This window comes from Tachyglossus aculeatus, chromosome X3 (assembly GCF_015852505.1).
Source record: "Tachyglossus aculeatus isolate mTacAcu1 chromosome X3, mTacAcu1.pri, whole genome shotgun sequence".
Classification (NCBI taxonomy): Eukaryota; Metazoa; Chordata; class Mammalia; order Monotremata; family Tachyglossidae; genus Tachyglossus; species Tachyglossus aculeatus.
Genome location: NC_052099.1, coordinates 1,618,284 through 1,631,404, shown reverse-complemented (window position 1 = coordinate 1,631,404; position 13,121 = coordinate 1,618,284). Strand labels below are relative to the sequence as shown.

General features: G+C 44.9%; 1 protein-coding gene across 1 annotated transcript in view; it reads left to right on the top strand.

Annotated features, from left to right (window-relative positions):
* The window catches only part of LY86 (lymphocyte antigen 86), a 67,481-nt gene extending 54,591 nt beyond the window's left edge, over positions 1-12,890 (top strand). The window contains exons 4-5 of the mRNA XM_038770493.1: positions 10,673-10,725; positions 12,357-12,890. Of these exons, the coding sequence (XP_038626421.1) occupies positions 10,673-10,725; positions 12,357-12,440 (137 nt within the window). The 3' untranslated portion in view covers positions 12,441-12,890. The remainder of the gene's footprint in view (positions 1-10,672; positions 10,726-12,356) is intronic.
* Positions 12,891-13,121: the final 231 nt, after the last annotated feature.

Genomic DNA, 13,121 nt, shown 5'->3' with positions numbered 1-13,121 from the left:
ATAGTAAGCACTTAACAAATAGCACAATTATTATTATCATTATTATCTTGGCCACAGATCAAGCAGAAGCTGAGCATGGCAAGTCCTTCAATTAACCAATCAATCATTTGGAAGAGCACCATACAATAGAGTTCCCTGCCCACAAGGAACTTATAGTCAAGAGGGAGAGACAGACATGAAAAAAATTACAGATAGAAAAAATGTTTTGGAATAAGGATACTCACATAGGCGCTCCGGGGCTGGGGATCAGGTGAATATTAAGTGCTTAGGGGGTGCAGATCCAAGTGCATTTGTGATGCAGAAGGGAGGGTGAGTATTTTCATTATCATCATCACCATCATTATTATTGTTGTTGCTATTACCATTGTATTTGCTAAGCGCTTACTATGTGTCAAGCACTGTTCTAACCTCTAGGATAGATACAAGCTAATCAAGTTAGGTACAGTCCCTGTTCCACTTGGGGCTCAGACTCTAATTAGGAGGGAGAACTGGCATTGAATCTCCATTTTACAGATGAGGAAACTGAGGCCCAGAAAAGTTAAGTGACTTGCCCAAGGTCATACAGCATCCATTCATTCAGTCGTATTTATTGAGCACTTACTGTGTGCCGAGCACTGTACTAAGTGCTTGGAAAGTACAGTTCAGCAACAAAGAGGGACAATCCCTGACCACAATGGGCTCACAGTCTAGAAGGGGGGAGACAGGCATCAAAACAATTAAACAGGCATCAATAGCATCAATATAAATAAATGAATATACATACATACAGCAGGCAAGTGGCAGAGCCTGGATTAGAATCCTGGTCCTCTCACTCCCAGGCCTTTGCTCTTCTCACTATACCACGATGCCTAGTGGAAATTGGGAAAGGCTGTTACCCAGTGGCATGACAACTACAGAACAATAATAATAATGATAATGATTATAATAATGGTAATAGTGGTATTTCTTAAGTGCTTACTATGTCCAGAACATTGTACTAAGCGCTGGGAAAGATACAAGATAGCCAGGTTCCACACAGAGCTCACAGTCTAAGTAGGGGAGGGAACAGATGAAAAACAGTGTGGTCCAGTGGATAGAGCACTGGCCTGGCCATCAGAAGGACCTGAGTTCTAATCCTGGCCCTGCCCTGCCACCTGTCTGCTGCGTGACTTTGGGCAAGTCACCAACTGTCAGCTGTGTGACTTTGGGCAAGTCACTTAAATTCTCTGTGCTTCAGTTCCCTCATCTGCAAAATGGGAGTTAAGATTGTGAGCCCCCCGTGGGACAACCTGATCACCTTGTATCCTCTCCAGCGCTTAGAACAGTGCTTTGCACATAGTAAGCGCTTAATAAATGCTATTATTATTATTATTAACTTCTCTGTGCCTCAGTTTCCTCATTGGTAAAATGGGGATTAACCATGGACTATGTCCAACCTGATTAGCTTGAGTCTACCCCAGTGTTTACTACAGTGCCTGAGTCATAGAAGGACCTTTTTTTATGGTATTTTCAAAGCACTGGGGTTAGAAACAAGTGAATTAGGTTGGACACAGTCCTTTCATTCATTCATTCAATCGTATTTATTGAGCGCTTACTGTGCGCAGAGCACTGTACTAAGCGCTTGGGAAGTACAAGTTGGCAACATATAGAGACGGTCCCTACCCAACAGCGGGATTACAGTCTAGAAGGGGGAGACAGACAACAAAACATATAAACCAAATAAAATAAATAGAATAAATATGTACAAGTAAAATAAATAAATAAATAGAGTAATAAATGTGTTCAGACATATATACATAGATACAGGTGCTGTGGGGAGGGGAAGGAGGTAAGGCAGAGGGGATGGGGAGGGGAGACAGTCCTTGTCTCTCATGGGGCTCACAATTCAAGTAGGAGGGAGAGCAGGAGAACTGAGGCACAGAGAAGCTAAGTGACTTGCCCAAGGTCACACAGCGGTGTAGCTAGGATTAGAACCCAGATCCTCCGACTCTCAGGTCCTTGTTGTTTCCACCAGGCCACGCTGCTTCCCAATAATAATGGAATTTGTTATGTCAGATGCAGTCCCCGTCCCACATGAGGCTCACATCGTAAGGGGGAGGGAGAACAGGTATTGAATCCCCATTTTACAGATGAGGCACAGAGAAGTTAAGTGCCTTGACTAAGGTGACCCAGCAGGCGAATGGCAGAGCTGGGATTAGAAGTGAGGTCCTTTCATTCCCAGGCCTGTGCTCCATGCACTAGGCTGTGCTGTTTCTCCAAGGCAATCACAGCAAGAGCCCTGCTTTGAGCCTGCAAGCAGTCCTGTGAACAATCTGGTCATCTCTGGAAAGGTTCAAGCAGCAGTTTCACACACACAAGGATCAAAACAAAGATCTCTTCAGGAAAGTCGCCCCCCCCCCACCCCCCCCACCAGCTCCCCTTCCCTCCCCCAATCCAGCCAACAAATGGGGAGGAATCAGCACTGTCTGCATCATCAGGAGAGGAATTTCCTTTGATATTCCTAGAGGCATTTCTTTTGACAAAAGACGACCTGAGAAGAGATGCTCCTGCATAGGATCAGCAAAAGAAAAGAGGAACGGGCTCACCCTGAAGTACTCTTTGTTGGGCTGAGCACTCAGAGGAGAAGTCTGGGAAGCATTTGGGATCAATCAATGGCATTTGTTGAGCGCTTACTGTGTACTGAGCTCTGTTTTAAGTGCTTGGCAGAGTACAGTAGAACAAAACTGATAGACACATTCCCTGCCCACAAGGAGTTAACAGTCTAGAAGGGGAGACAGACATTAATTACAGATATGTAGAACAGTGCTTGGCACATAGTAAGCGCTTAACAGATGCCATTATTATTATTATTATTATTATATGTCCATAAGTGCTGTAGGGCTGAGGGAGAGGTGAGTAAAGGGTGCACATCCTTTTGTTTTGTTGTCTGCCTCCCCCTTCTAATCAATCAATCAGTCATATTTATTGAGCGCCTTCTAGACTGTGAGCCCGTTGTTGGGTAGGGACCATCTCTATATGTTGCCAACTTGGACTTCCCAAGCGCTTAATACAGTGCTCTGCACACAGTAAGTGCTCAATACACACGACTGAATGAATGAAATCCTTAGCAACATGGCTCAGTGGAAGGAGCACGGGCTTGGGAGTCGGAGGTCATGGGTTCTAATCCCGGCTCCACCACTTGTCAGCTGTTTGATTTTGGGCAAGTCAATTCACTTCTCTGGGCCTCAGTTCTTTCATCTGTAAAATGGGGATTAAAACTGTGAGCCCCATGTGGGACAGCCTGATTGCCTTGTATCTACCCCAGTGCTTAGAACAGTGATTGGCACATAGTAAGCACTTAACAAAAACCATCAAAATAAAATCCAAGTGAGAGGGAAATATAGAGAGTTTGGGAGTTTGGATTTCTTTGGCCATTAAGAACATAAGCCTTTGCTGTAAAGCTGTGCGTCTACCAGATGATGCTTGGATGGTGCACCCTGGCATGGGGGGCCAGAGGGGTATTCAATTAAAGAGAACCTGTCATAATCCACAATGCTGGTGTATGGTCTCTTCGGTAATGATTACATAGCGGGAAAATCCTGTTACCTGAGAGGGTCAGTGGTAACAAAGGTCTCTGAAGAAGGTATGATTTTAGGAAGGTTTTGAAGGTGGGGATAGTTGTGGACTGTCAGATTCATTCATTCAATCATTTACTGAGCACTTACTGTATGCAGAGCACTGTACTAAAGAATAATAATAATAATAATAATAATGGCATTTATTAAGTGCTTACTATGTGCAAAGCACTGTACTAAGCACTGGGGAGGTTACAAGGTGATCAGGTTGTCCCATGGGGGGGCTCACAGTCTTAATCCCCATTTTACAGATGTGTAACTGAGGCCCAGAGACATGAAGTGATTTGCCCAAAGTCACACAGCTGACAATTGGCGGAGCCGGGATTTGAACCTCTGACTCCAAAGCCCGAACTCTTTCCACTGTGCCACGCTGCTTCTCTGCTACTAAATGCTTGGGAGAGTACAATGCAACAATAAACAGACATATTCCCTGTCCACAATGAGCTTATACTCTAGAGGGGAGAGACAAGCATTCACACAAAAAAAATAAATTACAGATATGTACATTAGAAGCAGCGTGGCTCAGTGGAAAGAACCCGGGCTTTGGAGTCAGAGGTCATGGGTTCAAATCCTGGCTCTGCCCATTGTCAGCTGTGTGACTTTGGGCAAGTCACTTCACTTCTCTGGGCCTCAGTTACCTCATCTGTAAAATAAGGATGAAGACTGTGAGCCCCACCCGGGACAACCTGATCACCTTGTAACCTCCCCAGCACTTAGAACAGTGCTTTGCACATAGTGAGCGCTTAATAAATGCCATTATTATTATTATTATTATTACTTAGTACAGTGCTCTGCATACAGTAAGTGCTCAATAAATGATTGAATGAATGAATCTGACAGTCCACAACTTTCCCCACCTTGAAAACCTTCCTAAAATCATACCTTCTTCAGAGACCTTTGTTACCACTGACCTTCTCTCAGGTAACAGGATTTTCCCGCTATGAAATCACTACATAAATGCCATTATTATTATTATTATAAGTGCTGTGGGGCTGGGAGGGGGGAAGAACAGAGGGAGCAAGTCTGGGCGATCTGGACTGGATCACTGCATCAGCATCTATTCTGATCTCCCAAACTCCGGTCTCTCCCCACTTCAGTCTATACTTCACTCTTTCTGCAGAAACGCTCTGGGCATGTCACCCCCCACCCCTCAGAAATCTCCATTGGTTGCCTATCAACCTTCTTGTCAAGCAAAAATGCCTCACTATTGGCTTCAAAGCTCTCCATCACCTTGCCCCCTCTTACCTCACCTCCCGTCTCCCCTTCTCCAGCCCATCCCGCACCCTCTGCTCCTCTGCCGCTAACCTCCTCACTGTGCCTTGTTCTCGCCTGTCCTGCTGTCGACCCCCGGCCCACGTCCTACAGCACACTTTCCCCCTTCAAAGCCCTACTGAAAGTTCACCTCTTCCAGAAGGCCTTCCCAGACTGAGCCCCCCTTTTCCTCTGCTCCTCCTCCCCTCCCCACCCCACAGCACTTGTGTATTCATTCATTCATTCAATCGTATTTATTGAGCGCTTACTGTGTGCAGAGCACTGTAGTAAGTGCTAGGGAAATACAATTTGGCAACAGAATGTACACATGTACATTCTATTTATTTTATTAATGATGTGTATATACCTATAATTCTATTTATTTATATTGATGCCATTGATGACTGTCTACTTGTTTTGTTTTGTTTTCTGTCTTCAAGAAGCAGCGTGGCTCAGTGGAAAGAGCCCGGGCTTGGGAGTCAGAGGTCATGGGTTCAAATTCCGGCTCCGCCAATTGTCAGCTGTGTGACTTTCGGCAAGTCACTTAACTTCTCTGTGCCTCAGTTACCTCATCTGTAAAATGGGGATTAAGACTGTGAGCCCCAAGTAGGACAATCTGATCACCTTGTATCCCTCCCAGTGCTTAGAACAGTGCTTTGCACATAGTAAGCACTTAACAAATGTCATTATTATCATTATTCCTTCTAGACTGTGAGCCCGTTGTTGGGTAGGGATTGTCTCTGTTGCCGAATTGTACTTTCCAAGTGCTTAGTACAGTGCTCTGCACACAGTAAGTGCTCAATAAATACGAATGAATGAATGAATGAATGAAAGGAAGTGAGAGAAGAGCCAAGGGGGTGCTTAGTCAGGGAAGGCATCCTGGAAGATATGCGCCTTTCATAATAATAATAATTATCATTATTATTACTGCATTTGTTAAGTGCTTACTATGTGACAAGCACTGTTCTAAGCACTGGGGTAGATACAGGTTAATCAGGTTATCCCATGTGGGGCTCACAGTTTAACTCTCCATTTTACAGATGAGGTAACTGAGGCACAGAGAAGTGATTTGCCCAAGCCAAGTCATTCAAGTCACACAAGCAAGTCAAGTCACACAGCTCAAATGTCCCCTATTCCCACAGCCATGCCACTAAGCCACGCTGCTTCTCTAAGGTTTTGATGGCTTTGAAGCGTGGTAGAGTAGTTGTCAGTCGGATTCGGGGCAGGGGGTGTTTCAGGCCAGAGGCAGGATATGGACCAGGGGTCAGAGTTGAGATAGACGAGATCATGGTACAGTGAGAAGGTTAGCATTAGAGGAGCAAACTCTGTAGGCTGGCTTCTAGTAGGAGAGTAGCGAGGTGAGTTAAGAATGGGCAAGGTGATATGAATGGTGAGGAGTTTTTGTATGAAGCAGAAGTGAAAGGGCAAGCACTGGAGTGTTTTGAGGAGTGGGGGACGTGTCCTGAACGATTTTGTAGAAAAATGATCCGGTCAGCAAAGTGAAGTGTGGACTAGAGTGGAGAGAGGCAGGAGGCTGAGGTCAGCAAGGGGGCTGATGCAGTAATCCAGGATGAGTGATAGTATTAATGTGGTAGCAGTATGGATGGAGAGGAAAGGGCAGAGTTTAGCGATGTTGTGAAGGTAGGACAGATAGGATTTACTGATGAATATGTGGGTTGAATGAGAGAGAGGAGTCAAGGATAATGCCAAAGTTGTTATGGGCTTGTGAAACACGAAGGATGGTGGTTCTGCCTACAGTGATGGGAAAGTCAGGGGGAGGACAGGGTTTGGGTGGGAAGCAGCACGGCGTAGTGGATAGAGCCTGGGCCTGGGAGTTGGAAGGTCATGGGTTCTAATCCCGTGAGTAGGGAATGTATATTATATTGCCGTATTATTCTCTCCCAAGCATTCAGTATAGTGCTCTGCACACAGCAAGCGCTCAATAAAAATAATTGGTTGATTGAGTGATGGTGAGAGTCAAAAGAAGGATGTGGGAAGTTCACAAGGGAGTGAGAAAGTCAAAGGTTGTAGATGAAAGTACTGCAGAAATGAAGAGCCACAGCAAGCTTTCTCTGAGAGGTGACAAGTGCGGGTCTAGATTTTCAGAGCACTGAGAGATTTCTCTTTGGAGACAGATGAGAAGGACAGTAGAAGATAGATGGAAATGGAGTCAGGAGAAAGTTGGAGGGGAGAGTGACCCTGGGGAACGTTCTTGTCTGATGGCTTCTATTTTGTTAACAGATTATTTAGTCAGGTCATCGAGGGGTTAGAGAAGAAGGGGGCTTTGGTAGGGAAGGAAAGGTCTGGAAGAGTCAGTGAGAGCTTGAGGGTGGGAGTCAATGCGGAGAGGAGCAGTTGAAAGGGCAGAGAGCAAGAGAGTGGAATTTGGGTGGCTGGTCGCCTGGGTCTCTGGACTGCTGCCATTCTGGCTCAGCTGCCCAAGCATGGGGTTGGAGGAAGTGAACTATGGTGGTGATCCCAGGGCTGAGGTTTCGTGGAGCTCGGGCATCGGGGTGGGGGGACAAATGAGTGAGGGCAGATGATTTTCCAAGTGCAAGCAACTTTTCAATTTTCGTAAATGTGTTTGCGGTCATTACTTTGAAATTCAGTGCTGCTTTTTAAATAAGTTTCTCTTCTTTTAACTGGCTCCTGCTAGAAAGTGGGTTTGACAGGGTGGGTGGGCTGTCACCAATATTTTGCAGCGCCATCATTTTAGATCAGAAGGTAGTTGGAGAGGACGGAGCACAGAAGCCACGGACGGCATCAGACCCAACCCAGAAAGGAAACATCCATAATGCAACACCCACACCTGGCTCCAGGTCCATGGGCCTCTAGACCATCGGAGCGTGACTTGATGCCTCCCAGATCTAGAAAAGGTCGTAGCCAGTCCCCAGCTGTCTCATTCCAATCGGGGCCAGTACATCGCCTGAACTTGCTGGCCAGGAATAGGGCCAAATTTGGACACAGCTAAGTGAGCTTTACTCTCCCCTTCTCTGCAGTTTCACATTTCCTCCTGTTTTCAAGACATCTCTACCTGGATAATAATAATAATAATAATGATGGCATTTACTAAGCGCTTACTATGTGCAAAGCACTATTCTAAGCGCTGGGGAGGTTACAAGGTGATCAGGTTGTCCCACGGGGGGCTCACAGTCTTAATCCCCATTTTACAGATGAGGTAACTGAGGCCCAGAGAAGTGAAGTGACTTGCCCAAAGTCACATGGCTGACAATTGGAGGAGCCGGGATTTGAACGCATGACCTCGGACTCCAAAGCCTGGGCTCTTGCCACTGAGCCACGCTGCTTCCCCAACGTAGTTAATGAATCAACTGTATTTACTGAGTGCTTAATGTGTGCACAGTGTTGTACTGTTTGGGCAAGTACAATATGCCAATATAACAGAGTTGGTAAACATTTCCTGCCCACAAGGAGCATACAGTCTAGAGGCCAGCTTAATTTACAAGTCATTTCCCTGCTGTGACGATACTAAGGCACAGCCTCATAATGACTTCTGGCTACAGGAAACTCCGTAATTTTTCTCCCACTGCGAGCTCTTCCCCACCCTTTCCCAATCAATCAATCAATCAATCGTATTTATTGAGCGCTTCCTGTGTGCAGAGCACTGTACTAAGCGCTTGGGAAGTACAAGTTGGCAACAAATAGAGACGGTCCCTACCCAACAGTGGGCTCACAGTCTAGGCTCCCCTGCCCTGTAATCCCCCCATCCCCCCTACATTTAAAACTGAAGGGTCTTTTTATAGAACTAGAGTGTGAGAATGTTAAAAGATTCCCAGCATCAGAAAGGAATTGAAAAAACAAGGAGTGAAAATTTAATTCTAGGTGCTGTTTCATCGGGAAAGAAAGCAGTTTGATAAATTGAAGCAATTCTCTGAAAGTCCTTTCCAACAAAAATAGCTCCAGTTGAAATTGACAACTGCAAGAAACCTATATAGTGAAAAATCTATCACCCCAGTGAGAAACCTGGTAATAGTGAGGAGCTCAAATTAGCCAATTTTGAACACCTAAATGATAGTATATGATAAGTAAGTGATATGTTGCCAACTTGTACTTCCCAAGCGCTTAGTACAGTGCTCTGCACACAGTAAGTGCTCAATAAATATGATTGAATGAATAGTAGCAGCACATTTGAGAAGCAGTGTGGCCTAGTGGAAAGAGCACGGGCCTCAGAGTCAGAGGTCTTGGGTTCTAATTCTGGCTCTTCCACAGTCTACTGTGTGACCTTGAGCAAGTCATTAAACTTCTCTGGGCCACAGTTACCTCATCTGTAAAATGGGGATCAAGATCGTGAGCCCCATGAGGGATGTGAACTGTTTCCAACCTGATTACTTGGTATCTACTCCAGCAATTAGAACAGTGCTTGGCACATAGTAGGTGCTTACCAAATACCACAATTATTATTATTTGAAATGTTTCAAATGGTGTTCTTCAAAGAATCTGCTTGGGCCCACTTATCTTCGTAATTCATTGTCTACAAAATTGCCACTTTATTAGACTCACCACTAGGCCACTAGGCCGTTAAATGAGGCAGTAACTACAGTACTTTGCAACTCCCCTGCTTCCACCCTACAGGGATGAGAGCTGAAGGGGAGGAAGAGGGCACAAAGGGCTGGATCCAAGCCCTGGTACTCCTGCCTGGGGTTAGTGGGAGGCCGAAGCTCTTCACCGCCACGCATGTGTCCTTGCTTGGAGCAACCAGTACTTTCTGCAGAACTGCTAGGTGTTGCTCTAGATATATGCATGGAAGGGGAAATGCAATTGGGATGAACTTTTCATTCAATGGTTAGAGCAACCCCAGGCATGAGAGTGCGCCAAGAGAGCAATTTGGTGCCCATTGGAAGTCTACTGGAAAGAAAACACTTGCTCTGACTCCATGCATTCGATCATACTTGGAGTGTGGGAGCAGCTGTCAAGATCTCGACACCTCAGCCCATGTTCCACTTCACCCCACAGTGAGGCTGGCCCTACTCGCTTCAGCCCTCTGAAGACAACGCTATTTCAGGAAAAAGAAAATGGAAGCATGGAGAGGTTATGTAACATCCCTAAGGGCACACAGCCAGGCAAATCAAGGATTAAAACTCTCAGCATCGTGTTTCCCTACATCAAAGACAATTAAAGGATAAAACCCAGCTGGAATGTCTGCTGGAGTGCTGGCTGGTTCATTCTCGTATTCAAGGAGCATATTCAGGAATCTAGATCCCAATCCTGGAGAACATGTTCAGTACTGGGGGAAATACAGAACAAATGAACTCTCTCTGGTTGAAAGCAGATTCTCTAGTAAGGTGCTATAATAATAGTGGTCCCACTGTGCTCTGAATGTGTTCATTTGTCTCCCAAAGGGTTTGGCTTACTCATCATTCAATTTACATTGACTATTGCTGACCATTCACATTGACTATGGCTACAACTATATACACACCACCTTTAGGAAGATGGTGCTTCTGGAGGTGAAATCCTATCCATTTATTTGTGCGACTGAAAAGAGCAATGCTCTTTTCCGATGCAGCCACCCCCATTATTTGCAGATATGAATAGATCTAAGGCAATGGTTTGACCCTAATTGGTCTGCTCCGCCAATGTTCAAATGGTTTGTTCCATATTTGGCCTCTGTTTCCAAAGCTGCCTCCTTGTATAACAATCTTCATGAAGCATTAGCTCAGGGAGAGCCCCATTTTTTCAGAATATGCACCCTCTCCCCCCTCTTTCAAGGCTGGTCAGTCTGCCCCTGTGGTCTCCTAACCATCCACTGCTATGTTGCATTGCAGCTTGTCTTTGTTTTCCTTTACTTTACATAGCTTATGTATTTTCAGAACAGATCTACTTCAGTGGGCCTATAAACGTTCCTTCCATACCAGTTATTCAGGTAAGCTTCTTTTTTGGTTATTCCCTATTTACACCTAGTTGCTGCCCAAGTGCAGGAGTGATAGAAGTGTATGTTAAGAGCCAATCTGCAATTGGGGATTGGGGGTTTGAAATTGATAGGGGTCCAGGGTGGAGAGGACTTGAGTTCAGTGTCGACAAAGGGGTGAAGGAGGGAAGGTTAGATAGGGAGCCTGTGTGGGTTATGATGGATTGGGATAAGTGGAGAAGGTTGAAGATCAGAGGTCTCTGTGGGAGAAGCGCTTGCTCTGCACACAGTAAGCGCTCAATAAATATGATTGAATGAATGAGAAGATAAAAGTTTTGTGGTGTGAGGGAATGTGGGTGAGGTGGGAGGGTCTTGGTTCTCCCTTGGAAGTTTTATACTCAGTGAAAAAACTTGCAGTTCTCCTCAATCAATCATATTTATTGAGCGCTTACCATAAGCAGAGCACCATACTAAGCGCTTGGGAGAGTACTATACAACAATATAAATGACACATTCCACCCCCACAACAAACTTACAGTCCAGAGACAACGAGCTTACAGTCTAATGTGTGATTTTACTGTGCTTTTGGATAGATCATGGCAAGCAGAATTAGATAGCATTTGGCCTTTTGCTCTCCATCCCAATAGCCACCACTTTGGTCCTGAAGCCCGTCACACATTGGATAGAAAACCGTGCCAGTCTTTTCACTGGTCTCCCTGTGGATGTCTCAAAAACTTCCGATAGTTACCATTCCACTCCACATCAAGCACTGACCGTTGGCTTTAAGACACCCTGAGAGCACTCTATCACGCTCTCTGCATTTGAGTATCAACTCTCTTCTCCCACTCCAACGCAGCTCATGCTGTAATTCCTCCCAAGATAACCGATTCACGTGCCAAATTATCTGCTTTGTGGCATCTAATCTTATGCTCATACTCTTTATCCTGCCTGGTAACTCCCTACCTCTTCACATCTTTCAGGATTCATTTATCCCCATCTTGAAATCAGACTGCCTCTAGGAAGCTTTCCTAAATTAATTTTTCTTCTCCACAGGTCATATCTTTCCAATTAACACCTCAACACAAATGTCCTCTCTCGACATTAATGAACACAGATAGTTCAGAACTTTTGTATAACCCTATTTGCATACTCTGCCATTGAAGCACTCATTTATTCACTTATACATTTGTTATCAATCAATGGTATTTATTGAGTGCTTACTGTGTGCAGTGCACTATACTAACGAGAGTACAATATTTAGAGTTGGTAGACATGATCCCAAGCCCACAAGGATCTTACCCCCTCTGGAGGGAGGAGCTTTTCAGTTCTCTTAATTCTCCCGTCTCCAAAATATTTTGCATCGACCTCCCCTGTTGGATTGTACACTCCTTGAGGAAAATAATCATGTTTTTTAGCCTCTATTATACTCTCCCAAGAGCTCACCCAGTGCTCTGGACAGAGTAGGATGACAATAAATATGAATGATTGAGCCACAGTTATTTCAGAAAGGAGTACTCTGCTGCCTGAAAACTATTAGTAAAGGATCGCATGGCTGATAAAACATTTTCTTCTTGGCCAGCCATGATTCAATGCTGAATGTGCTGGATGTCATTTCCAGTCTAACGATGGCTTTCTGTTTCCCCCAGGGAGAATACCACATTTCAGTGACACTCTTCAATGGACAGCAGGGCACCATTGCTTGTGCCAACTTCACTGTGATCAGCCTGTGACTTGTTTTCCTGCAATTCTACTGCACCCAAGTTCTGTGTCATGAGAACTGCAAAGTCTGGGGCAAGAAAAAAAAAACATTATCCCGGACAGAGAAGGATCAAGAGAACAATTTTCCCTGGAGAGTTCAGGGGCTGAGAAACTCCAAGAGCTGAGGTAGACTGTAAGCTCGTTGAGGGACAGAGCACTCTGTTTGGAATGTACTTTCTCAAGTGCTTAGTACAATGCTCTGCATACAGTAAGCGCTCAATAAATAGCATTGATTGATAATTTTAGACCCCCTGATGTAATGAAATTATCTATTTTTAATGTGTCTATCATTGCTAGCCAAGCATTCACTGGAATTCATTTTCTGTTCCTTAACTGATCATCATAGGCAATATTTTTATCCTATCCAACCCACTAGGGGTCATTTCCCAAGTCCTAAATGTTCAGTCACAGTAAGCACCACAAATAATAATAATGATAATAATAATCATGGCATTTATTAAGCCCTTACTATGCGCAAAGCACTGTTCTAAGCGCTGGGGAGGTTACAAGGTGATCAGGTTGCCCCACAGGGGGCTCACAGTCTTAATCCCCATTTTACAGATGAGGTAACTGAGGCACAGAGAAGTTAAGTGGCTTGCCCAAAGTCACCCAACTGACAGTTGGTGGAGCTGGGATTTGAACCCATGACCTCT